Source organism: Caloenas nicobarica, chromosome 2 (assembly GCF_036013445.1).
Source record: "Caloenas nicobarica isolate bCalNic1 chromosome 2, bCalNic1.hap1, whole genome shotgun sequence".
Lineage (NCBI taxonomy): Eukaryota > Metazoa > Chordata > Aves > Columbiformes > Columbidae > Caloenas > Caloenas nicobarica.
This window is the reverse complement of record NC_088246.1, coordinates 165,122,519-165,147,424: the sequence shown is the minus strand read 5'-3', so window position 1 is coordinate 165,147,424 and position 24,906 is coordinate 165,122,519. Positions and strand designations below refer to the sequence as shown.

General features: G+C 63.2%; 2 protein-coding genes across 3 annotated transcripts; one reads left to right on the top strand and one right to left on the bottom strand.

Moving 5' to 3' along the window:
• Nucleotides 1-507: 507 nt before the first annotated feature.
• Nucleotides 508-6,647, top strand: DGAT1 (diacylglycerol O-acyltransferase 1). The gene is made up of 17 exons (XM_065628443.1): nucleotides 508-678; nucleotides 1,490-1,577; nucleotides 1,955-1,995; nucleotides 2,510-2,595; nucleotides 2,705-2,757; nucleotides 2,845-2,950; nucleotides 3,037-3,165; nucleotides 3,244-3,309; nucleotides 3,404-3,507; nucleotides 3,919-3,957; nucleotides 4,044-4,085; nucleotides 4,499-4,543; nucleotides 4,630-4,742; nucleotides 4,871-4,936; nucleotides 5,028-5,115; nucleotides 5,955-6,017; nucleotides 6,111-6,647. Exons 1-17 carry the CDS (start codon nucleotides 533-535, stop codon nucleotides 6,255-6,257), a joined length of 1,422 nt encoding a protein of 473 aa, XP_065484515.1. The 5' UTR covers nucleotides 508-532; the 3' UTR covers nucleotides 6,258-6,647.
• A 581-nt stretch (nucleotides 6,648-7,228) lies between these two features.
• Nucleotides 7,229-24,572, bottom strand: LOC135985081 (casein kinase II subunit alpha-like). 2 transcript variants are annotated; one of them, XM_065628020.1, is made up of 13 exons: nucleotides 24,469-24,572; nucleotides 17,960-18,067; nucleotides 16,557-16,668; nucleotides 15,797-15,898; nucleotides 14,878-14,928; nucleotides 13,785-13,844; nucleotides 12,960-13,043; nucleotides 11,174-11,284; nucleotides 10,774-10,875; nucleotides 9,904-10,004; nucleotides 7,945-8,093; nucleotides 7,727-7,816; nucleotides 7,229-7,641 (listed from the first exon to the last, which is right to left on the bottom strand). In XM_065628020.1, exons 2-13 carry the CDS (start codon nucleotides 18,058-18,060, stop codon nucleotides 7,532-7,534), a joined length of 1,173 nt encoding a protein of 390 aa, XP_065484092.1. In that variant the 5' UTR covers nucleotides 18,061-18,067; nucleotides 24,469-24,572; the 3' UTR covers nucleotides 7,229-7,531. The 2 variants fall into 2 exon arrangements, with proteins under 2 accessions (XP_065484092.1, XP_065484093.1); XM_065628021.1 differs by lacking the exon at nucleotides 17,960-18,067 and having other exon boundaries at nucleotides 24,469-24,554.
• Nucleotides 24,573-24,906: the final 334 nt, after the last annotated feature.

Here is a 24,906-nt window from a genome sequence, read left to right as displayed (position 1 = left end):
GGGGGGTCCTGGGGGATGAGGGGGGTTGGGGGTCCCGGGGGGACATGGGGTTGGGTGTGGGGTCCTGAGGGGGGACACCATATACACCCCCATATACACCCCCATACCTGCCCAGCCCCCCCATGCCCTTTGCCCCCATTACACCCCCAGCCCGTGATCCCCCCCACTGTGGTCCCCTCTTACACCCCCCGACACCCACCCCCATTGCAACCCCCCCATGTCCCCCCTTACACTCCCACCCCCATTGCACCCCCACAGCCCCCTTGGCCCCACCTCCGCCCTCCCATTGGCCAGCACCGCCCCACCCCACCCCTCCATTGGCTCACCTCTCCCCAACCCGCCTCACCATTGGTCCGTTCCACCGCCCATCACGGCGCCGCGGGGGCCGCTGGGGGTTGTAGTCCCGCCGCTCCCATTGGCGGGGCGGGGCGGAGGGGGCGTGGCGGGGCGGTTGCCAAGGTTACAAAGGCCGTGGCGGGCGGGGGGCGCGGTACGGTGGCCGGGAGGCGGCGCGGCCAGGCCAGGCCCGGCCATGGGCGATCGCGGAGCGGCGGCGGGCGGGGGGGCCCGGCGGCGGCGCGGGGGGGGCCCGGCGGCGGGGGGGGCTCCGCCGCCCCCCGGGCCCGCCCAGGACGGCAGCGCCGGGGACTCCGGACACGACCCGGGCGGAGATTTCAGGTAACGGACCCGCTGCGGGACCGCCCCCCCCCCGCCGGGCCCGGGACCCCCCCCCGGCCCGGTCCCGGGTGTGCCCCCCCCCGGGACCCCGGTGTCCCCGGCCCCGGTGCTGTCCCCTCGGTGCGTCCCGCCAGGGTTCTCGGTGACCCCTGGAATCCCGGTGCCCCCCCCGCGGTGTCCCCGGGACCCTCGTCCCTGTGTCCCCCCCCCCCGCCGTGTCCCGGTCCCGTGTCCGTGTGTCCCCCCCCCCGCTCCCGGTTCCTCTTGCGACACCGCGGGGCCTCCCCGGGGCGGCCGCTGCTTCCGCGTCCCCCCCCCGGGGCCACCGTGTCCCCCGAGGGACGGGGACACCCGTGTCACCCCCTGTCCCCGCCGCCTGGGGGGGTCCCACCCCCTGGGGACCCCGATCCAGGTCACCGAACCCCCCCGGACCCCCCTCAGACAAAGCGGGGGGACAGGGGGCTCGTGCTATCCCCCCCCGCCGTGGGGCACGGGGGGGGCCCAGGATCGGTCCCTCCCCCCCCCCCCGCACCCCCATATCTTATCTGCGGCACCGGGGACTCTGGACCCTGCGTGTCCCTGTCCCTCCCTGTCCCCTCCCCGGGGGGGACAATCGTGTCCCCAAGCCCTGGGGGGGGGGGGGCACAGAGACACCCCCCCCCTGTTCTCCCTGCACCCCCCCCACCCCCAAAATCCTCCATTTTCCCTCAGTTTTCCCCCCTGCGTCCCCAAGGGTGGCCCTGGCTGGGTGTCCCCCTCCCCACATTGACCCCCTGCCATGTGTGTCCCCCCCCCCAAATTGTGTCCCCAGGTGCCACAAGGTGCAGGAGTCCCTGCTGAGCTCGGCCAGCGGCTACAGCAACTACCGGGGGGTCCTCAACTGGTGTGTGGTCATGCTGGTGAGTTGGGGACACTCGGGGACACCGCGGTGGTGGCACTGACCCCCCCCCAGGGACACAGACCCCCCCCCGGGGACACAGACCCCCCCACCGGGGTGGCTTTGTCACCAGCGGCCGGTCCCCGGGGTGGCGTTAATTGAACTAGCGGGTGGAAGCGGGCGCGGGGGACACCCGTGTCACCGGTGTCCCCACATCTGGGTGTCACCGGCCTCTGTCCCACTCGCCCCGGTGACTCACGGTGCCACAACCCTTGCGCGGCCTCGTGGCACCGGTGACGCAACCGCGTCCCTGAGCTGTCCCCAAGGCCGGGGGCGGGGCACGCGGGGGGGTCCCTGGGGCTGGTTGTCACCCCTTTGTCACCTCTTTGTCCCCTCCAGGTGCTGAGCAACGCGCGGCTCTTCCTGGAGAACCTCATCAAGTGAGGGGGGGGACACGGTGGGGACAGGGCGATGTCACCCCCCCTGTCACCCACCTGTGCCCGGCGTGGGGCTGGGGGGGACGTCAGGGGTGTCATTGTCCCTGCAGAGGGCTGGGGGGACATTTGGGGTGTCACTGTCCCCCATGGAGCTGGGGGGGGCTCATCGTTCCCATAGGGGGCTGGGGGTTGATATTGGGGGTGTCATTGTCCCCCATGGGGCTGGGGGGGTGTCATTGTCCCAGTATGGGGCTGGGGGGGTGTCAGGAGTGTCACTGTCCCCACACAGGCTGGGGGGGACATTTGGGGCGTCGCTGTCCCCACATGGGGCTGGATGGGGCTCATTGTCCCCATACAGGGCTGGGGGGGGACATTGGGGGTGTCATTGTCCCCACACAGAGTTGGGGGGGACACTGGGGGTGTCACTGTCCTCAGATGGGTCTTGGGGGGGACATTGGGCGTGTTGCTGTCCCCACACGTGTCTGGGGGGGGTGTCACTGTCCCCCCGCGTCCCCAGGTACGGGATCCTGGTGGACCCCATCCAGGTGGTGTCCCTGTTCCTCAAAGACCCCTACAGCTGGCCGTCTCCCTGCCTCATCATCGGTGAGTGACCCCCCCGGGACCCCCCCGGGGACCCTCCGACCCCCTGGGGACACGGGTGGCCCTTTGGGGGGGTGTTTTGGGGTCACCCCCCTCCCCTCTCTCTCCGCAGTGTCCAACGTCTTCGCGCTGGTGGCCCTGGCCCTGGAGCGCCGCCTGGCAGCGGTGAGCGCTGGGGTGTCCCCCCGGGTTTTGGGGTGTCCCCCCGTGTTTCGGGGTGTCCCCCCACCCCTAATTTCCCCCCGTCCCCAGGGGTCACTGTCGGAGGGGGCGGGGGCCGCCCTGCACGCGCTCAACCTGCTGCTCGTCCTCTGCTTCCCGGCCGCCGTCGTCCTCGCCGTCACCTCCATCACCCCCGGTGAGGGGGGGGACAGGAGCCGGGGTCCCCCCAGAGCGGGGGGGACACCCTGTGACCCCCCCGCCAACCCCGTTCGTGTCCCGCAGTCGGCGCCGTCTTCGCTCTCGCCATCTACACCATCATCTTCCTCAAGCTCTTCTCCTTCCGCGACGTCAACCGGTGGTGCCGGGAGAGGAGGGGGCAGAAAACGCCCCCCCCGGGCGCCGCGGACGCAGGTACGGGGTGGGGGGGTTGGCAAAGCGGGGGTGACACCCCGGGGGGGGCTCACGCTTCCTTCCCCCCACCCTCTACAGCCAGCAAAGCCAACGGGGACGTGGGGACGAGCGGCGTCACCTACCCGGCCAACCTCACCTACCGCAGTGAGTGCTGCCCCCCCCAGCTCAGCGTGGGGGGGTCCCTGTGGCTGTGACCCCCCCGCCCTGGGGCTGTGACCCCCCCCGCCCCGTTTTGCAGATCTCTACTATTTTCTGTTCGCCCCCACCCTGTGCTACGAGCTGAACTTCCCGCGCTCCCCCCGCGTGCGCAAGCGCTTCCTGCTGCGGCGCCTCTGCGAGATGGTGAGGGGGGGTCGGGGGGGTCCACGAGGTTTGGGGGGGTCCTGGGGGGTCCTCCTGGGGTTGGGGCCCCTCTGGTTCCGCAGCAAAGGCAGCAGGAACGGGGACGGGGGGATGATGGGGGGTGGGGTTGAGATGATGCGGGGGGGTCCCTGGGATGATTGGGGGGTGTCCCCTGAGATTTGGGGGGGTCCTCGAGGTGATGGGGGGTCCCCGCGGCAGGAGGGATGATGTGGGGGGGGAATCACTGAGACAAGGGGTTGGTGAGATTTCAGGGGTCTCTGAGGCGGGGGGATGATGGGGGGATTCTGAGATTCGGGGGGGTCCCTGAGGCAGGAGGGGGGTGGAAATTATTGGGGGGGGGTCCCTGAGATGTTTGGGGGGGTCCCTGAGATGATGGGGTGTCTCTTCCAGCTGTTCTTCATCCAGCTGCTGGTAGGGCTGATCCAGCAGGTACGGGGGGGTTGGGGGGTGTCGGGGTGGCCCCCCCCCCAATTTGGGGGTGGCCCCATCTGCAGCCCCCCCCCCACTTCTTGCAGTGGATGGTGCCGACGATCCAGAACTCCATGAAGCCCTTTCGGGTGAGTGACCCCCCCCGGGCTTGGGGACACCCCCATGGTTGGGGACACCCCCATGGTTGGGGACACCGTCGGCCTGGGGGGGACACACACACAGAAGCTCCAGCGCCCCCCCTGCATCCCCCCCCAGCCTGGCCTTGGTGGGGCAGAGGTGGCCGGGCCCAGGATGGGGCTCATTGCTGTGCCACCCCCCCGGGACAGCCCTGCCTGTCCCCGGCCTGTCCCCAACTTGTCCCCCACTTGTCCCCCCCATCCCCTGCATGTCCTCTGCTTGTCCTCCACTTGTCCCCCCGCCTGTCCCCCCACTTGTCCCCCTGTCCCTGCCTGTCCCTCTGTCCCCCCGCCGCCCTCTGCCCGTGCTGGCCGGGGCTCCGGGCCAGGGGTGACAGCGGGTGACAGCGGGTGACGCGTTGCAGGACATGGACTATTCCCGGATCATCGAGCGGCTCCTGAAACTGGCCGTGAGTTCCCCCCACCCCCCTTGTCCCTCCCCATGCTCGGGGTGGGGGTGGTTCCCCGCTTCATGTCCCCCCCGTGTCCCCCCCAGGTCCCCAACCACCTCATCTGGCTCATCTTCTTCTACTGGTTCTTCCACTCCTGCCTGAACGTGGTGGCTGAAGTGATGCAGTTCGGGGACCGCGAGTTCTACAGGGACTGGTGGTGAGGGGGGCGTGACACGGGTGTCCCCAGGTGTGGGACACTCCGGGGGGGTCCCTGCGGTGTTGGGGACGGTGGGGATGCAGCCGGTTTTCCCCCCCGAGACCCATTTTGCTGCTTTTTGTCCCCAGGAACTCGGAGTCGGTGACGTATTTCTGGCAGAACTGGAACATCCCGGTGCACAAGTGGTGCCTCAGGTACGGGGGGGTGGCAGGAGGGGACTGTCCCCCCCGCCCTGAGGGGACTGTCCCCGCCGGGGGGTCCCGCTGAGGGGGGGGTGTGTCCCAGGCACTTCTACAAGCCCATGCTCAAGCGGGGGGTCAGCAAGTGGACGGCGCAAACGGCCGTTTTCCTGGCGTCCGCCTTCTTCCACGAGGTCAGTGCCCCCCCAGTCCCTGCCTGGGACCCCCTGAGACCCCCCAGTCCCTGCCTGGGACCCCCTGAGACCCCCCCCAGTCCCTGCCTGGGACCCCCAAAACCCCCAGTCCCTGCCTGGGGCCCCTTGAGACCCCCCAGTCTCTGCTTGGGACCCGCTGAGACCCTCCGAGACCCCCCTGCCTCAGCCCATCCCCTGGGGCCCCGGTCCCTGCCTGGGACCCCCAAAACCCTCCAGTCCCTGCCTGGGACCCTCTGAGACCCCCAGGCCCCCCCAGTCCCCATCCAGGACCCCCAAGACCCCCCCATGCCTGCCTGGGACCTTCTGAGACCCGCCCCCCCCCCAACCCCTCAGTCTCTACTTGGCCCCCCTCAGTCCATGCCTGGGACCCCCCACTCCTTCTCTGGGACCCCCCCGGGCCCCCCTAGTTCCCACCTGGGACCCTCTTTGATCCTCCCCAGTCCCCATTCAGGAACCTCCAAGACTCCCCAGTCCCTGCCTGGGACACCCTGGGCCCCCCCCAGTTCCTGTCTGGGCCCCCCCAGTCCCTGTCTGGGATCCTCTGAGACCCCCCCATCCCCAAAACCCCTCAGTCTCTACTCGGGCCCCCCCACTCCTTGTCTGGGTCCCCCCTGTCCCTGCCTGGGACCCCCTGAGACTTCCCCCCCCCTAAACCTCTCAGTCTCTACCCAGGTCCCCCCAGTCCATGCCTGGGACCCCCCACTCCTTGTCTGGGACCCCCTGGGCCCTCCCAGTTCCTGTCTGGGTCCCCCTGCCCTGTCCCTGCCTGGGACCCCCTGAACCCCCCAGTCCCTACCAGCCCCCCCGTGTCCCCCCAGTACCTGGTGAGCGTCCCCCTGAAGATGTTCCGGCTCTGGGCGTTCATGGGGATGGCGGCTCAGGTGAGCGTGGCCCCGGCCCCACGTCCCTCCCGTCCCCCCGGGGAGGGGACCCAGCGAGCTGGGGGGGTGACGCTGGCCCCCCGGCCCCCCCAGATCCCGCTGGCCTGGTTCGTGTCCAAGTTCCTGCGGGGGAACTACGGGAACGCGGCCGTGTGGATGTCGCTGATCATCGGGCAGCCCATCGCCGTCCTCATGTATGTCCACGACTACTACGTGCTCAACTATGAAGGCGCCCAGTGAAGCCTGAAGCCGGGGGGGGATGCGACGCTGTCCCCCCCCGGCTGGTGTACCCCCCCAAAGAGGAACGAGCCGGCGGTGTCACCGTCCTTGTGAATTGAATGTCGGATCAATGCAATAGCCCTCGGGGGGTGACAGGGACGATCCCCCCCCGCCCTGGGGACAGTGGGGCCGAGGCAGGAGCCGGGATTGTGGGGCCATGCCCCCCCCAGCTTTAAGCAATTTGGCACTTTAAGGGACCGGCCCTGGGCTGGGACTGTCCCCATGTCCCTGTCACACTCCCTGGGGGGGCGGGGGGTGTCACCTGGAGCCCCCCCCCCCAACCCTGCTGCTGCCTCCGGCCACTTTTTAACCCTTTTCCAGATTATTTCTCTCAAAAACTGTGTGATTAAAGTGTCTTTTTTTTTTTTTTTTTCCAAGCGTGGGTGCAGCCTCATTCCTCCCCCAGCCCCTCGCCCTGGGGTGGGACGGGGGGTGTTGCTGGGGGGCAGTTTCTGTCCCCCCCAGGAAGGTTTGGAGAAGCTGGTTGGAGGTGGGATGGACAAGGTAGGGGGAGCGATGTGTCCCCCGCCCTGGGACAAGGGACAATTAGGGACATTCTGCTGCTGGCAGGGGGTTCAGCAGCTCCCGCCTTGGGTCCCTGTGACTCTGTGGGGGGGTGACACCCCCAGGACCTTCCCTGTGCTCAAATCCCCCCCCAAATCCAAGGGCCAGAGCCCGAGATTCACCCCCCGTGAGCCCCAGAACCTCTGCTCGCTGCATCAGGGAGGGGTTGAGGGGGAGGGACCCTCGAAGACCACCCAGGACATGAGTTGGGACATTGTCACCCTGACCCTGACCCCCCCAGGGCTGTGACACCCAGGCCGGGGTCTCACCCCCCCCAGCATAAGGAATTTCTGGCCCTTGAGCTGCCCCAGCGCTCGGCGTTGGCACCAATACCCCCCCGAGAAGCAGCTGCCGCTCCTGCCGTCCTCTTAGGGCCATAGAAAATAAATTTTATTTGTCATTTTTCTCGATTTCTACACTGCGGTTGCGTCACTAACCATGATCCTCAGGAGACGAGCGCGGCCAGCGCCGGTGCCACCACCGCGGAGCTTGGTGCTGCGGAGGGGAAATCATCACAAGGAACCTACGGTTTTGCTCTCAGTTTCCATACTCAACAGAAATAAAAATTTAAAAAAAAAAAAAAAAAAATCCAATTCCCCCCACCGTGGTTTGTGGCGGGGGGAGGAGGCAGAAGGCGGCCCCGGCGCTGCGGGATGGTGCCGGTGCCGGGGTCATGGCTGCGCCGCGGCGGGGACCGGCGAGCCCAGTGCGTTGGGCGAGGAGATGACGGGCGAGGCGGCCAAGCCGCCCAGCGGCTGCGATGCGGCCATGGACGTGATCCCTGCGGGGACACGGACCGGGGGGGTTTGTGATACCCGTGGGGGTCCCCGGGGTGTCCCCAGGGGTCCCCAGGGGCCAGGACTCACCTGCCAACATGCTGGAGGAACTGACGGGCGTGTTGGTGACCGAGAGCGCGGCCGCGGCGCCGATCCGTGCCGGGTCCTTGGCGATGGGATCTGTGGGGAAGGAATGGGGGTCAGCGTGGCCCCGCATGGCACAGGGATGTCACCAAACCCCCCCCGGGGTCCCTGAGATGGGGCAGCATCCCCACGCGGGGACGGGGGACACAGGCCGGGGTACATACAGAAGTAGGGGTGCTCCATGGCGTCCCGGGCCGTGAGGCGCGTCTGGTGGTCGTAGCGCAGCAGCTTGTCCAGGAAATCGAGCGCCTCGGTGCTGACCAGGTGCTGGTTCTCGCTGTGCACGAAGCGCTCCCACCGCTTCCGCGAGTGTCTGCGGGAAGGAGGAACCGTCGGATCACAGAACGACCCACGGGATCACAGAGACCAACTCCTGTCACTGCACAGGACACCCCAAAATTCACAGCGTGTGTCTGAGGACGTTGTCAAACCAAGATGTTGTTGGGTCAAGCCAAGATGTTGAGTCGAACCAAGACGTTGTTGGGTCAAGCCAAGATGTCATTAAGTCAAGCCAAGAGATTAGGTCAAGCCAAGATGTTGGTCAAGCTGAGATATTGTTAGGTCAGACCAAGACATTAGGCCAAGTCAAGATGTCACTGGGTCAAGCCAAGATACTGGATCAAGCCAAGACATTGGATCAAGCCAAGCTGTTAGGTCAAGCCAAGACATCATAGGGTCAAGCCAAGACATAGTTAGGTCAAGTCACGACATTGGGTGAAGTCACGACATTGGGTGAAGCCATGATATCATTAAGTCAAGCCAAGAGATTAGCTCAAGCCAAGGTATTGTTAGGTCAGACCAAGACATTAGGCCAAGTCAAGACGTTGTTGGGTCAAGCCAAGAGACTGGGTCAAGCCAAGCTGTTAGGTCAAGCCAAGATATCATAGGGTCAAGCCAAGACATATTTAGGTCAAGTCAAGACACTGGGTCAAGACATTGGGTCAAGCCATGATGCCATTAAGTCAAGCCAAGAGATTAGGTCAGACCAAGATGTTGGTCAAGCCAAGGTATTGTTAGGTCAGACCAAGACATTAGGCCAAGAAGTTGTTGGGTCAAGCCAAGACATCATAGGGTCAAGCCAAGACATAGTTAGGTCAAGTCAAGACATTGGGTCAAGCCATGATGCCATTAAGTCAAGCCAAGAGATTAGGTCAAGCCAAGATGCTGGTCAAGTCAAGGTATTGTTGGGTCAAGCCAAGATATTATAGGGTCAAGCCAAGAGACTGGGTCTAGTCAAGACACTGGGTCAAGCCAAGACATAGGTCAAGTCAAGACCTTTTCCTCATGTCCAACTGACCCTCCCCTGGCACATCTTCCTGCCATTCTCTGGGTTCTGTCACCGGTCACCGGAGAAGAGCTCAGCCCTGCCCCTCACTACCGAAACCTTTCACTCAGAAGGATGCAGGGACCCCACTGGCCCAGCAGAGTCGTGAAGCCAACAGAACATCTCGAAATGAGGTTGTTTGGCCGTGGGATCACACGGGGCTTCTTGTGAACGCGACTCAAAGCTGCTGCGTTCACTCGTTGCGCTCATGTGTGAACGCCTCCTGCCTACAAACCGCAGGTGCGCTGCCAAACAGTTACAGGAAGACCTTCCCCTGTCCAGATTGTTTGCCAGGAGGCAGAATTCGCTGCAGCACTTACAGAGCTTGTTCCTGCAGTAAAGGCGCGTGTGGAGGGGCCTGGGTTTAGATTTTAACAGGAGCCAAACGTCCGTTTGCAAACACAAAAGCCGCCTGCCCTCAAAACGGGAAAACCTGCTCGTGCTGGCTCGGTTTATAAGCACCAGTGGAAGGACCTGGTGGTTCTGCGAGGAGACACGCACGTGAACCACGGAGCTCAAGGAACATTTTCCCCCTCGGGCTGGATTGTTTCCCCCACGGAGGAAGGGGCAGAACCTTCCAGCGAGGAGCGTTTGAAGCTGGACCCTTCTCGGGGCAGCTCTGCTGCCTCCTGTTGCTGGAAGAGCCGCGTCCACCCCGTGCTGCATCCCCTCTGTCACCCCAAACCCCGACCCTGGGCTCTGCTTCTGTCCCTCCCCAACTTCGCACCCCGCTCAGCGTCACCGGCTGTGACACCATGGCCACGGCGGGTCCCTGTGCCGGATTTGGCTGCGCACCCACCTGCCGAGGATGTCGTTGAAGCGGGGATCCAGCTCGATGTTGTACTTGTCGATGTAGTCGTACAGGTCCTCGGTCCCCAGCACTTTGGCGATGCGCACGAGCTGGGGAAGGGAGAGGTGACGCTCAGGTGACAGCAGGGCCACCGCGCCGTCCCTCAGCCCCGCAGTGCTCGGTACCCGTGCTCCGGCGCTCTCCGGGCTGGAAGGGGAAGGCGAAGCCTCGCAGCCCTTCCCGGGACAGCTGGGATCCGTGCCACGCTGTGCCATAGCCATGCCGCGCTCCTATCCCGGCAGGGAAGGGCGAACAGGTGCCGGCGGTGCCGCGGGGCCGGAATTCCAGAGCCGGAGCCGCGTCCCCGCGCTGGCACCGGGCCCAGCGTGGGGTGTCCCCTCCCAGCCCCACGGGCCGGTGCGCTGGGAGCCGTGATCCCACAAGCACAGGTCCTGGCAGGTTCTTTGTGCCAGGTTTGGGGCCACCGGCGTTTGTGGTACCACCAGAAGATGTGGTTCTGCTCTTGTCAGCCGGCTCCAAACCCACAGCCCATGATCCTCCCCCTCTGGCAGCGCTTGGGGTAACCAAAACAGGGCTGCGCCCCGTCCTGTGCCAGGCAGGTGGATCCCGCCGCACCTCCCAGTACAACCAGCTCCCCCCACCACAAAACGGGGGGAGCGGAGAATTGAGGAGCGGCCGGACCCCAGCGGGGGGTGGGGGACGGAGCCGGGAGGTGGCACAGGAGTGACGGCACCAAAGGCGGCCATGCCGGGGCTGTGGCACCGGTTTGGTTCATGGTGCCGTACTGGAATCACCCAGAGCCCCGGCGAGGGTGTGGGGTGCCGGGGGAAGGTGTGGGGGTGCCGGGGGGGCGCTCACCTGGTCGTAGTTGTCGTGCCCGTGGAAGAAGGGCTCTTTCCGGAAGATCATGCTGGCCAACATGCAGCCCAGGCTCCACATGTCCAGGCTGTAGTCGTACATCTGCAAACACCGAGAAGAGAACAGAGCCAGGGGGGGTCAGCGACACCCCAGGAGCCACCGGGAGCCCCGGGAGGGGGGACACGCACCGAATCCCCCCCCAGAGCGCGGCAGCTCCACACTCGCCCTTGCCTGTCTGCAACAGCAGCGGCAGGTTCGGGCCCTCAGCTCCACGCACTCTCATCCACCCCGGGCAGAAAAATCTTGGTTTATTCTCCCTTTTTCCCCAATTATCGGGCCCCTCAGCACAGCTCCGCCGCGGGCAGGTGACGCTGATGCCGCTGACCCCCCCGGGACGTACCTGATAATCCACCAGGAGCTCCGGCCCCTTGAAGTAGCGCGAGGCCACGCGCACGTTGTACTCCTGGCCGGGGTGGTAGAACTCAGCCAGGCCCCAGTCGATCAGCCGCAGCTGCGGGGACAGGGGACACCGTGGGGACGGGGGTCCGGTCACCCCACAGGGACCCCTCACCCCACGGGGTGACAGGAGCAACCTCGGGGTGACAGGAGTAACCTTGGGGTGACAGAAGCAACTTCGGGGTGACAGGAGCGACCTCAGGGTGACAGGAGTGATTTCAGGGTGGCAGAAGCAACCTCGGGGTGACAGGAGTGACCTTGGGGTGACAGAAGCAAACTCGGGGTGACAGGAGCAAACTCAGGGTGACAGAAGCAATCTTGGGGTGACAGGAGCGACCTCATGGCGACAAGAGTAACCTCAGGGTGACAGGAGCAACCTGGGGTAACAGGAGTGACCCTGCGGTGACAGGAGCAATCTTGGGGCGACAGGAGTGATTTCAGGGCGACAGAAGCAACTTCAGGGTGACAGGAGTAACCTCAGAGTGACAGGAGTGATTTCAGGGTGACAGAAGCAATCTCGGGGTGACAAAAGTAACCTTGGGGTGACAGCAGCAAGCTGGGGTGACAGACGCAACCTCGGGGTGACAGGAGTAACATTGGAGTGACAGGAGCGATTTCAGGGTGACAGAAGCAACCTCGGGGTGACATGGGGAACCTTGGGGTGACAGGAGTAATCTCGGGGTGACAGGAGCGACCTCGGGGTGACACCAGTGCCCCATCCACGGGTTTTGCATTTTCCCCCAAGGAATTCCACCCGGTTTTGTCCCGTTTCTCCAACTCCTCAGGAGGGTTTTTGCTGCCCGGCTTCGCTCGTTAACCCCGGTCCCTTGGCCAGCTCGTTAATACCGAGTGACACCCGGGCTGGACCTTCCAGCAAACCCCAGCCATCCCTAATTACCCTCTAATTACAACTTCCCAGTAGCTTTATAACCTCCCACATAAAAAATGCAGCTCAGCCCCATTTCCCTGCTTGGCTTACGCCACAATTCATATTAAAATGGAGATTTATTGGACCCGCCCTCCAGAAAGAGCCTCCCCGGCGGGTTCAATATTAATTCTGGGAGCAGGAGAGGTCGGTGCGGCTCGGACGTCCACGGCGGCTGTGACAAAATGCCGCTGGTGAGACCAGGCTGTGACGATGGGGGCGATTTCAAAGGGGCCGGGGGGGGAATTTGTGATGATACTGGGGGGTTCAGCAGCTGCTGGAACCTTTGCCGGTGCCGCGGGGAGAGGCCCGGCCGCCTTTTGAAGTGCTTTTTATTCGAGACCCCAGCTGGGCTGGCGTTCCAGAGGCGCTGGGAGGGATCTCGAGTTACATTTACGAGGTGAAATTCCCGACGAACAGGTGGGAAATGAAGGGGTTTTACTGGGCGCAGGTGCGGGGCCGGCGGCACCTGGATTGCCCAGCGCAGCAGCTGCGGCTTCGGCTGCCCCGCGGGGTCTGCGGGGACGTGACGGCAAATGGGCTCGGGGTTCACCAACCAAAACTGTTTCCAGCGGCCGAGGGTGGGACGAGCACGAGGAAGTGGGTAAAAGCAGGTGGAAGTGCGTAAAAGTGGGTAAAAGCAAAGTGATGGGGTTTTTTGCCGGCAAAAAGGCTCTTTGCCGGGAGCCGAGCGGTTGGGAGAAGAGCTGGGTGCTGTGACAGCTGTCACAGCGCAGGTGGCACCCCCAAAAGGCAAATGGAGGCGGAGAGACCCCCCCGTGCACCCCCTGTGCTCCCCCCGTACCTTCCTGTGCTCATGGTCGATCATGACGTTGTGGGGTTTGACGTCCCGGTGCATGACGCCCATGCTGTGGCAGTAATCCAGGGCCTGGGGGGACAGGGGACACGTCAGGGACAGAGGGATGGCCCTGGGGACACCGAGGGGAGGCCCTGTTTGGTGACACCCATGCGAAACGCCACGGGGATCCCCAGGGGGATCTCAGACCTTGTCCCTCTGCCAGACCCTGTGCTGTCCCCTCTAACCGGGGGGACACCAGGGAAATCCTGCATGGGGCTCTGATCCGTGTCCCTCCCACAGGCTGGAGCGTGACCGAGCGTGGGACAAACTCTGTGTCCCCTCCGAAGGGGACATCGCGCCCAAGGAGCCCCCGTTCCATGGCTCTTGCTCCCCACAGCGCCTGCTCCCAGCAGACCCCGGCAGACGGGACGGTGGGGACACACACGAGGGCTCTGGGAGGGGGTTTCGGCGCCCTGGGGACCCCCGGCGACCCCCCCGGCATGGCCCCGACGGCCGCTTGCGACCAAAGCCGCTGCCAAACCCACATCCCGCTGAGGAAGAGGAGACGCCGGGGAGAGAAATAAGACAATTTCTGCTTCTCAAGGGAGATTAAAGAGACAATTTCTGCTTCTCAAGGACAGGGCGACCTTGCGCACACCCCCCCCGCATGGTGGCCCAAGACGTCGGCGCACGTGGCCAGGCGGGCAACGGGCCAGGAGGGCTCAGTAGCCAAGCGAGCGCCGCTCTGCACCTCCTGCTTCTTGCCGGGGCAGGTCGGGCAGCTGGATTTCCCTTGCGCCGGGGATTCCCCGGCCGGTGCCGCGAGCTCACCTTGAGGATTTCGTACATGTAGAACCGTATGTCGAAATCCGAGAGCGTCTGGTACAGTTGCTGCAGGAAGGGAGAGAAGCGGCACCATTATCCACGGCTCGCCGCGGCGCAGACCAGCCGTTGAGCGGCTTTGGACCCAAAATTTTGTCCCCGGGAGGCCCAAGTACACCCCAGTCTGGCCAACAACCCCTGGGAGCCTCCCCACTCCCACCCCAGCGAGCCCCGGCAGCTGGACCGACTCCATTTCCCACCCTGAGGATGGGGATGAAGATGAGGAGGATGAGGAGGAGAGCACATCTGAGCGCCCCTGCAAACCCCAGGGGGGCAAGTCCCCAAAACCAGGCCCTGGGGACATGAATCAGGTAGGAAAAGGCTCATGTCAGGATGTACAGGGCGGTAATTACAGGGCAGTAATTACTCCTGACAACAGGACCGAGCAGCTGCTGGTTTAACTCCTGCAGCCCATCTCCATAACCCCCCTCATCTTCTTCCTCCCCATAACCTCCTCATCACCTTCCTCCCCATAACCCTCCTCATCCTCCTTCCCATAACCCTCATCACCTTCCTCCCCATAACTGTCCTCACCTTCCTCCCCATAACCCTCCTCATCACCTTCCTCCCCATAACCTCCTCATCTTCTTCCTCCCAGCCCAGGCCCCAGCAACGCTCAGCCCAACTAATCCCGGCTTTCAGCCGGCGGCTTGGCCACCACCAGCCTGTGGCACAAGCCCACGATGGCTGACGGCCGGAGCGGCGCAGCCAGGGGCCGTGGGGACAATCCCCGGCACCAGCACCGCGTCCCCAGCTCTGCCCTTCCCTCTCAAATTCAGCGGGGAGCAGCCCCGAGCCCGCGATTCCAGGTGTTTCTGCGACACCGTGCGCCTCGGGAATAGAGACCTGTCCCCTCCGCACCCCAAAACAGCGTCAGAGCGGGTCGGGAACCCCTCCATGGCATCAGAGTGGGTCGGGAACCCCTCAACGGCATGAGAGCGGGTCGGGAAGCTGACGCCGTGATGCGGCAGCACCCGGATGAGCTCTCCCAGTCACCATCCCGGGATTCAGGAGGCGTCAGCGACACCGGCGAGTCCCTCACCTTGAAATCTGTGTTGTTGACATGCTCAAAGACCAGGGCGGGCGTCCGAGACTGCGGGGCGGTGCCAGCGGTGCCGGAGATGGAAAGAAAAGAGAATTTAGAGTTCCCGGAGGAGCGAGTCCGTCCCCAGGGCCCCGCTGGCCGCTATCTCCCCGCAAACAGCTGCCACGCGGCGAGGGGATTAAAACCGGCTCAAATACACGCGGATAATTCATCCCAACGCGGGTTTGTCATCGGCACAGCAGGCGGGACGGAGCTGGCGCTGGGGAGGAATCGGTGCCGTGAACACCGGGGATTAATCCGGCTGTCGGGGGAAAACTCCCACCCTGCTGCCAAAAACGGGTCTGACAAACCCACCGGGTCCTGCCGAGCGGTGCCCCGAACCGGGGATCCTGTCCTGAATGAGGACTCTGCCCCAAACCACGGATTGGCCCCAAACCGGGGATCCTGCCCTGAATGAGGACTCTGCCCCAAACCGGGGATCGTCCCCAAACCAGGCATCCTGCCCCAAACCGGGAATCCTGCCCCAAACCAGGGTTGACCTGAACTGGGGATCCTGCCCCAAACCCGGGATCCTGCCCCAAACTGGGAATCCTGTCCAGAACTGGGGATCCTGCCCCAAATTGAGGGTCCTATCCAGAACTGGGGATCCTGCCCCAAATTGAGGGTCCTGTCCAGAACTGGGGATCCTGCCCCAAAACTGGGAATCCTGCCCCAAACCAGGGTTGACCTGAACTGAGGATCCTTCCCCAAACTAGGAATCTTGCCGCAAACTGGGGATCCTGCCCCAAACCGAGGATCCTGCCCCGATCTCAGCAGAGCGGGGCACAGGCTGAGGGACGTCCCGGGGCTGGCTTGGGCTGCAGGGAGTCAGTCGGGGCTCAGGGAGGATCCCGCAGGGTTCCCTTCCCCTCCTCACCACGGGGTCCTTCACAATGTCCAGCAGGCTGATGATATTGGGGCCTCCTCGCAGATTCTCCAGGATCTTAATCTCTCGTTTGATTTTCTTCTTTTTCACAGGCTGAGGAAACAAAACCAGACACAGTGACCAGCGGTCAGAGCTCCCCGGTGCGACGTGTTGTACTCAGAGCGAGCGGTTCGTGTTGTGCCAAAGGAACCGTGACGAGCAGGGAATGGAGTTTCCTGCATTTCGGAGATGGTTGCGGGATTATTTTACTCCAAAATAAGGGGTTTTAAAGAGCAAGCTTAGTTTCTTCAAGGCCCAGGTTAAACCTTTGGCTGCAATTTTGGAAATGGTTCCCCAGGAAAAGCATAAAGCCGTGAACCAGCTCGAGCAGGCGGGCCCGGCCGTGGCCCCGTCCCTCCTTCGCACAAACACGTTATCCACGACATTCCTCGTGTTCTCACTCATCACCTGGCCCATGATTTCCTTAATGAGTGTTTCTGATGTGCTCCTTAATTGCTGTTCTCCTTCCACCTTCACCGTTTCTCTCTTAAGCCCGTCCTCGTGCTTTATAACTCGCCCATCCTACAGACTAGTTACACGTGGCTCGGTGACACCACAAATTAGCTGACGAGCCTAAACGCTGCAGTAAACCTAACGAGTGATGGGACCGGAGAAGCGGGATGGGTGTTTTCCTCAAACAAATACCACGACAAACCGAGAGGGAGGGAAGGGGAAGATGCGGGAGCATTGGCCGAGGAACGCGAACGCCCACCTTGAGGATTTTCACCACCACCTTCTCGTTGTTGGTGATGTTGATGGCTTCAAAGACTTCGCTGTACTTGCCGCGGCCGAGTTTCCGCACCAGCTGATAATCATCTTGGTTCCTGGGGGAGAAAAGAGAAAAAAAGAGATGAAGAGATGGTGCCCAGATCGAATCAGAGGCGCTTTACAGCCAACGCTTCTCCCCCGAGGACCCCTCCTTTATACCGAGGTGTAAAGGATCTCGCAAGCCCGAGGATCTGTAAAAATAATTATTCCGTACAAGGAATCCAAAGAAAACAAAGCAACCCGCACCCAGGAAACCTCCATGTATTTAAATCCGCTACCCCAAGTCACCTGAGGGGGCTGAAGGAAGCAGAAGTATCAGCAATTATTTCTGCTACGGCACGCGGGGGATTTGATAAGGATAAACGAGCTGAGGAAAGAAAGGGAATTACAGGCTGGAAAGCTCGGCTTCCCAAATCACTAATTAGCAGACGATCCGAGAGAAACTCATCAGCACCTCGAGGACAAGCAGGCGGGTTCTGACGGGCACCGGCTGCTTCGCTCGTCAAACCCACGGTACCGACGGGAGGATTAATTAATTCACCCTCATCGAGCTCGGGGTCAACATCAGGGAAAAGATGAACTGCCAGGGTTGTTTGGGGGATAAAACCCCGGGATGCTCGCAGAAAACAGGGGATTACCAGCACGGGGAGACCGACGGCTCCCCAAGGGATTTGGAAGTGGATAAAAAGGTTTTAATTTCTATATGAGCGGATACAAGACGTATTTTATGGATTTTAGCCCAAGTCCCGAGGCAGGGGCAGCTCGCGCCCCTCCGGCCCGACGTGCGGGATGCTCGGGAGTGTTTCTGGCAGCCGAACGCGACGGTAACGCCCGCGGAGCCCACGCTGGTCCTGCCCCAGCCCCTCGCCAAAGCAGCTGCCGGATGAAACAACCAACCGCTCGTCTTCGTGTTCTCCAAGAGCCCAAATCCCCGGGGGAACTCCAAAAAAACACAGTCGCGAGACCTTCACCTCCGTCCTTTCAGCCCCGATTTGCTCCAGGACCGTTTGCCCAAGTTTTCCACCATTTTCCCCGTTATTCCCGGGGCCGGTGGCACAGATGCTGCTGTCTTTTGCCGTAACCATCCTTCCCGGCAATAAAAACCAAACCCTTACCACACTGCTTTAATTAAGCGCTTCCAGCCAGGCTCCTAGCTCTATTTTAAACCCTTCAATACAAGCGGCTCCACTTTGGAATCATTTTGGATGAAAGAGACGCCCGAGATCATCAAGTCCAACCACAAGGCGACATCGGGGGCCGGATGGCAATGCCGAAAAGCGAACGGTCGGTCCCCGCTCCGCGCACGCCGGCCCTGCCGTGGGCGCCCCCCCCAGTATCCGTGCGTACCCCCATTCCACGACGTGCGACTCGTAGTCCCAGTACTCGCGGGGTCTCTGAGTGTTCACGTCCGCATAGACCCTGGCCCGACTCGGCACCGGCCCCGACATGCTTCCCCTAAAACACAAACACAGGAGTTGGGGTGAGACCGAGGCATGTTTGGGGGAGAAATCGGGGAAAACGGGGGTGTCGAGGCTCTGCGGCACGGCGCGGAACCCACCGTGGGGCTGGGCACACCCCCCACACCAGTCCTTTTCTCCCCCGGACCAGTTTGCCCAGTTAAACCAAGGGCAGCAAGCTCCCCCTGCTCTCTCCCTGCGGCACCCGGGTCTCCCCCGCACCTCGGGTGGGAGAAGAATCGCCAAACCGAGACGGCGAAAACTGGGAGCGCAAAATGGGGCCAAACTGGCCAGAGCTGGGGGGACACGTGGAGAAAGCAGCTCTGGCTGCGGGGGAGGGAGCTCTGCCCGTCAGGCCCGGTGACACCACATGTGAGCCCAAAACGTGCCCCGGTGACACCACATGTGAGCCCAAAATGTGCCCCGGTGACACCACATGTGAGCCCAACATCTGCCCTGGTGACACCACATGTGAGCCCAACATCTGCCCCGGTGACACCACGTGTGAGCCCAACATCTCCCCTGGTGACACCACATGTGAGCCCAAGGGCCTGGTGACACCACGTGTGAGCCCACCAGCTCTGGTGACACCACACGTGAGCCCATGGCCTGGTGACAGCACACATGAGCCCATCAGCTCTGGTGACACCACACATGAGCCCACCAGCCCCGGTGACACCACACGTGAGCCCATCAGCTCTGGTGACACCACATGTGAGCCCATCAGCCCTGGTGACACCACATGTGAGCCCATCAGCCCTGGTGACACCATATGCGAGCCCACCAGCTCTGGTGACACCACGTGTGAGCCCATGGGCCTGGTGACACCACACATGAGCCCATCAGCTCTGGTGACACTGCACGTGAGCCCACCAGCCCCGGTGACACCACATGTGAGCCCATGGGCCTGGTGACACCACATGTGAGCCCATGGGCCTGGTGACACCATATGCGAGCCCACCAGCTCTGGTGACACCACATGTGAGCCCATGGGCCTGGTGACACCACACGTGAGCCCACCAGCCCCGGTGACACCACATGTGAGCCCACCAGCCCCAGTGACACCACATGTGAGCCCATGGGCCTGGTGACACCACATGTGAGCCCATCAGCCCTGGTGACACCACACGTGAGCCCATCAGCCCTGGTGACACCATATGCGAGCCCACCAGCTCTGGTGACACCACGTGTGAGCCCATGGGCCTGGTGACACCACACGTGAGCCCATCAGCCCCGGTGACACCACACGTGAGCCCACCAGCCCCGGTGACACCACATGTGAGCCCATGGGCCTGGTGACACCACACGTGAGCCCACCAGCTCTGGTGACACCACATGTGAGCCCATGGGCCTGGTGACACCACATGTGAGCCCACCAGCTCTGGTGACACCACATGTGAGCCCATGGGCCTGGTGACACCACACATGAGCCCACCAGCCCCGGTGACACCACATGTGAGCCCACCAGCCCCGGTGACACCACACGTGAGCCCACCAGCTCTGATGACACCACATGTGAGCCCATGGGCCTGGTGACACCACATGTGAGCCCATGGGCCTGGTGACACCATATGCGAGCCCACCAGCTCTGGTGACACCAGACGTGAGCCCGGCTGTGGGGGCCGTGGGGCTGCCAGCGCTGTCCCCAGCCCTCCCACAGCAGTGGGAAACGGGCCTTACAGTCCGTCCTTCATCCCAAATCAAAACCACGCTGACGCAGCAGCCCGGGCTCTGCTCCGGCTGCGGCAAAACCAGCTCAAACCACGTCCCGGCACGGCCGGCGAGTCTCTAAACCCATCTGAGCGCTGGCCAGCACTTCGCCGGCTCTTCTGCATATTTAATTTGCTACGCAAGGGTTAATAAACATCTCGAAGAGGCAGCTGCGGAGCCCGAGGGAGGCAGCTGCCCCTCCAGCCCAGGACGGGAGCAAGCGGAGCTCGTTAAGCCCAGGAAAAATGAATTTTCTGCCAGGTTAACGGGCTCCGTCAGTCCAGCCAGGACCCTGCAGCCTGGAGCAGAGACTGGGGAGGGTGGGGAGGGCTAAAAACAGACTCCGAAACCAAATTCCCGTTTATCCAGCCGGCACTGAAAAGCCCCGGCGAGGGGATGCGGCGCTCTCGAGGCGGGATCGGGAGAGGTGACGTTTCTGCTGTGACACTGTGGAACGGGGCGAAAAGTGCTGATGGAGGGAGAAGGACGGGGGAGATATTAGAGAGGGAGAAAAACCAGCAGGAACCTTCCTCGGGGCACAAGCACCAACGGTTCCGCACGACCCTCCGCACCGCGCAGGGAGAACCCACCCGTGAGGCGCGGAGAGCAATTAACGGGCAGCTAACGAGCCTCGGCGCGGGGGCTGCGGGATCCCCGTCCCGGGCACCGGGAGGCTCCACGGGGAGCGTTTCCCTGCTCCCGTCTCTCTTACGTGCGGCGACCTCCAGCGCCCGAGGCTTTCACACGTGAGGCTAGCGAAATAAGGCAGAAATCGTGTCACCCTGCCCCACTTTTCACATATTTTTAACCTGAAGAGCTCAGGAAAAAAAACGGCAACCTCTCTGCTGTGTGCTCGTTTCGGGGGTTTTTTCCCCTCTAAGGGCTTTCATGGAAGCGGCAGCGTTCGGCTCTGACACCTGGAGGTGTCAACCACAGTCGGAGGCTTCTCGGGCTTCCTGAATTTACCGTTTTTAACCCAAAACCACCGGCAGCAGCGGGCAGAATGTGGCATCCCTGCCTGGGCAGGCCCGTCCCTCTGAATCCCTTACAAAAAGGGGGCTGAGGGTCACCGCGTCCCCTCTATTGTCACTGCACCGCCACGCCGAGTGACACGGCTCAGAAACACGGGCCACCAGCGTCCTGTACCCCGCGATGAGCCCACGGTCACCGTCACCCTGCCCAGGAAGGCAGGAGCAGCCCTGGGGTTCACTGGCTGGATCCTGGGGCCACCGGGACGGCACCGGTCCCCTCTGCGATGCCACAACCCCATCCCTCCGGACAAACCTCCCCTGGGGCCGGGGAAACCTCTGGAAAAAGCCACGAGCCTCCACGGCGCTAAATAAACTCGCAGGAATTTGGAGAAAGCAGCTTGGCGAGCTGAGGATGCCGACACGGGGAGAAAGAGCTTAATATCCCAGTTTCCAGCTCTGGATAACAAACTGGAGCGACTGGGGAGGCTGAAATGAGAAGCGAAGCGGCTGCGGTCCAAACCGAGAGGTCCTGCACCCCAGTGCCGAGGGCTTGGGGACCCTCCTAAGGCTCCCCCAAAATGCAGAGGGAAGCGGAGGGAGGAGAAGACCCTTCCCCACACACCGGAGAGTTCCCTTGGGAAGCGGCTGCAGCCAGAGATGCTTTCAAAAAACGCAGCAGCTGGAGCTCACAGCCACCTAACGCCCAAAGAAAGGGCGAGGGGGCGTTAGGCCAGACCCAGCAAGGCTCGGTGTTATCTCTGGCCTCGCACAAAGCTGCAGATAGGGGCAGGCAACGTCAAACCACGTGGCAGAAGGGAGGATGCAGCAGCAAAACAAGGGGTACAGGGTAAGTAAGGGGTCTGGGTAAGGGGTACAGATGAGACCTACAGGGTATGGGGTACAGGGTACGGGTAAGGGGTACGGGGTAGGGTTAAGGGGTACGGGGTAGGGTTAAGGGATAGGGATAAGGGATTCCATGGCCATTCCGAAGTGGTTGGCTGCAGCCGGCACAGGCGTCCAGGCTGAAATCCCAGCGCTGGCACCAGCACCCAGAGCGACGGACCCGGTGTTTGCCCTTAGTCATCCTCCCAACGGAGACGCCAGATACTCAGTAACGTACTTATTGGTTTAAATCACCGATTGCTCCGTTACATCCAAACCCGCAGCAGCCAACAGTCTGGAAAGGCAACGGTTTAAGGGAAAACGCCTCATTTATGCGAACGCGGTGGGCTCGGCCGACGCCGTACGCAAATATTGTCTCATGAGGAACCGCGTCCCCTCTCCCGCAGGATCATGGAATCATTTCGGTTGGAAAAGACCTTTAAGATCATGGAGTCCAACCATAACCCAGCCCTGGCACTACCCTCTGTCCCTGAGAACCTCATCTCCATCTGTTCAACCCTCCAGGGATGGTGACGCCACCACTGCCCTGGACATCCCACCCCGGGGAAGCAGGGAAAGAGGCTCAAACGCCCAATTCCGGCATCGTCGTCCTGCTGATGAAGGACTTTTCCAAAGAGAAATTCTGGGAAGGAGAGCGAAGCTTGTTCAGCGTTGGGCTCGGAGGAGGAAGGGAAGCAGCAAGGGGTCGATATCCTAAATTTAGACATTTCTGCCTCACACAGCGAGTTTCAAGGTGGCCGCAACGAGCCGGAAAGATTTCAGAGGAGGAATCGGCTAAAAGGTGCGACAACGGCACTTTCTGCCCCAAAAGCATCTCCTGGGAACGCCGGGGAGGGCCCAGACCAGCCACCACGACACGTCCCGGCACACGGTGTGACTTGAGAGCCGCCAAAAACACCGCGCCAGGGTGTCGCACCCGGTCCCACAGCTCGCCGCCAACCGCCACCGGCGCTTCCTACGGGAGACGCTTGAAAAATTAATCGCCGGTGCCTAAAGAACGGTTTGGGATCCCGGTACAGAGGATCCACCGCAAGAGCAAGGACGGGGCTTCGGTATCTCCTGGGGACGGGATCCTGATACGGCGCGAGAAATATGGATTAATTAGGACAAGAAAAAACTCTCGGTTTGGGCAGAAACGGGCTTTGCGTTGTTTGTGGTTAACAAAGGGCATAAGCAAAGTTCGTTAGATTCTTCCCACTCTTTTTGCAGAAACCGCAGCTCCCCCCTTGCGCCCCCTGGTAATTACGGCTGTGTTTTGGTAACGGGTCAGCGACCGAGGGTGCCAGGAAGGGCCCGGTGGGCCCCAAAAGCGAGGGGCTGCGCCCCCCCTGCTTCCCGCTCCGAGAGGCAAATGGAATCATTAGAATAAAACAGGAGAATCTGGGAGAAGTGAGAACGCGGCGCTGGGTCCTGCCCTGCACGCCCCACGGCACCGAACCGCACTGGCGCATCACCCCGGCACCGCGACACCCTCTGCCCGCGCCGGCCCCTGCCCCACACCTCGCCCCACAGCCCCATGGGGCAGCCTCTGCCCCACATCCCCTCGGAACGTGGGTCACCCCCTGCCCCACGTCCCCCCCAGAACACAGGGCATCCTGTGCCCCATGTCCCCCCAGAATACAGGGCACCCCCTGCCCCACACTCCCCCAGAACGTGGGTCACCCCCTGTCCTACATCCCCCAGAACACAGGGCACCTCCTGCCCCATATCCCCCCAGAACGTGGGTCACCCCCTGTCCTACATCCCCCAGAACACAGGGCACCCCCTGCCCCACACCAGAACCCCCCGGAGTGCTGCCCAGGGGGTGCCCCCGCAAGCCCCCTCCCCACACTGCCAGGCCCCTGCCCCACTGACACCCGACCCCCGGTGCCCCCCCGGCTGTCCTGTGGTTGTGCCAGTCCCCTGACACCCCCTCCTGCACCCCCGTCCCCCCCAGATCCTGTGACCCCTCATGTCTCTGGCACCCATTGCCCTGCCCCACATTCACCCCCATGTACCCCCCACACCCCGTGTTCACCCTCACACACCCCCCCACACACAAGCACTCACAGTCCATCACGCTCACACCCCACCCGCTGTTACACCCCCTCACACACACCTGTGTTCACCCTCGCCCCCCCACACACCTGCACTGACACCCCATCACATACACACCCCCAGCCACCCTCACACCCCATCGCACCCACCATCATCCTCATCCTCACACACACCCCATCGCACCCACCATCATCCTCATCCTCACACACACCCCATCACACCCACCATCATCCTCAGTCTCACCCTCACACCCCTGCACTCACACCCCCTCACACCCTGTGCTCACACCCACCCCCACACTCAAACTCCCCTCACTCCCCCCATGAGCACACAGCCCATCACACTCACCCCATCACACTCACCCCATCACACTCACCCCATCACACTCCCCCCCTTCACACTCACCCCCCATCACACTCACCCCCCGTCACACTCAGCCTCACACACTCCCCCCATCACACTCACTCCACCCTCACACTCCCACCCTCACACACTCCCCCCCATCACTCTCACCCCCCATCACACTCACCCCCATCACACTCACCCCATCACACTCACCCCCCGCCCCCACAGACCCCTCCCCCCCTCCCCTCCCACCCCCCACCTCACACCCTCCCACCCCCAATCCCCCGCACCCCCCCATCAGTCACTGCCCCCCCCTCACCCCCCACCCCTCACAGACCCCCTCCCCCCCCCTCGCACCCCAACCCCCCCTCCCCCCCCGCCCCTCCGCTGCCGCCCGCAGCCCCCCGCCGTTACCGCTGCCGTCCCCCCTCACCGGAGCGGCCGGGCCGGGCCGGGGCCTGGCAGTCCCGGCGCTGCGGGGCACAGCGCAGGCCGCGGGCGGGGCGCCGCGCCCTCCCCTCGCTGGGGTCACAAGATGGCGGCGGCTCCTGCCGGCGGACGCGGCGGGACGGGCCCCCCGGCACCGCGGGGGGCGCCAGCGCGCCGGCGCCGCCGACTCCGGGACGAGGACGGAGCGTCGCCTCCCGCCAGCGCGCCTGCGCGGGGCCCGGGGGGCGGGGCCGCGGAGAGGCCAGGGCGGGCAGCTCCAGGGGCGGGGCCAGCTCCAGGGGCGGGGCCAGCTCCAGGGGGCGGGGCCATCTCCGGGGGCGGGGCCAGTTCCAGGGGCGGGGCCAGTTCACATGGAGTGGGACCAGTTCACATGGGGTGGGACCAGTTCACGTGGAGTGGGACCAGTTCACGTGTGGTGGGA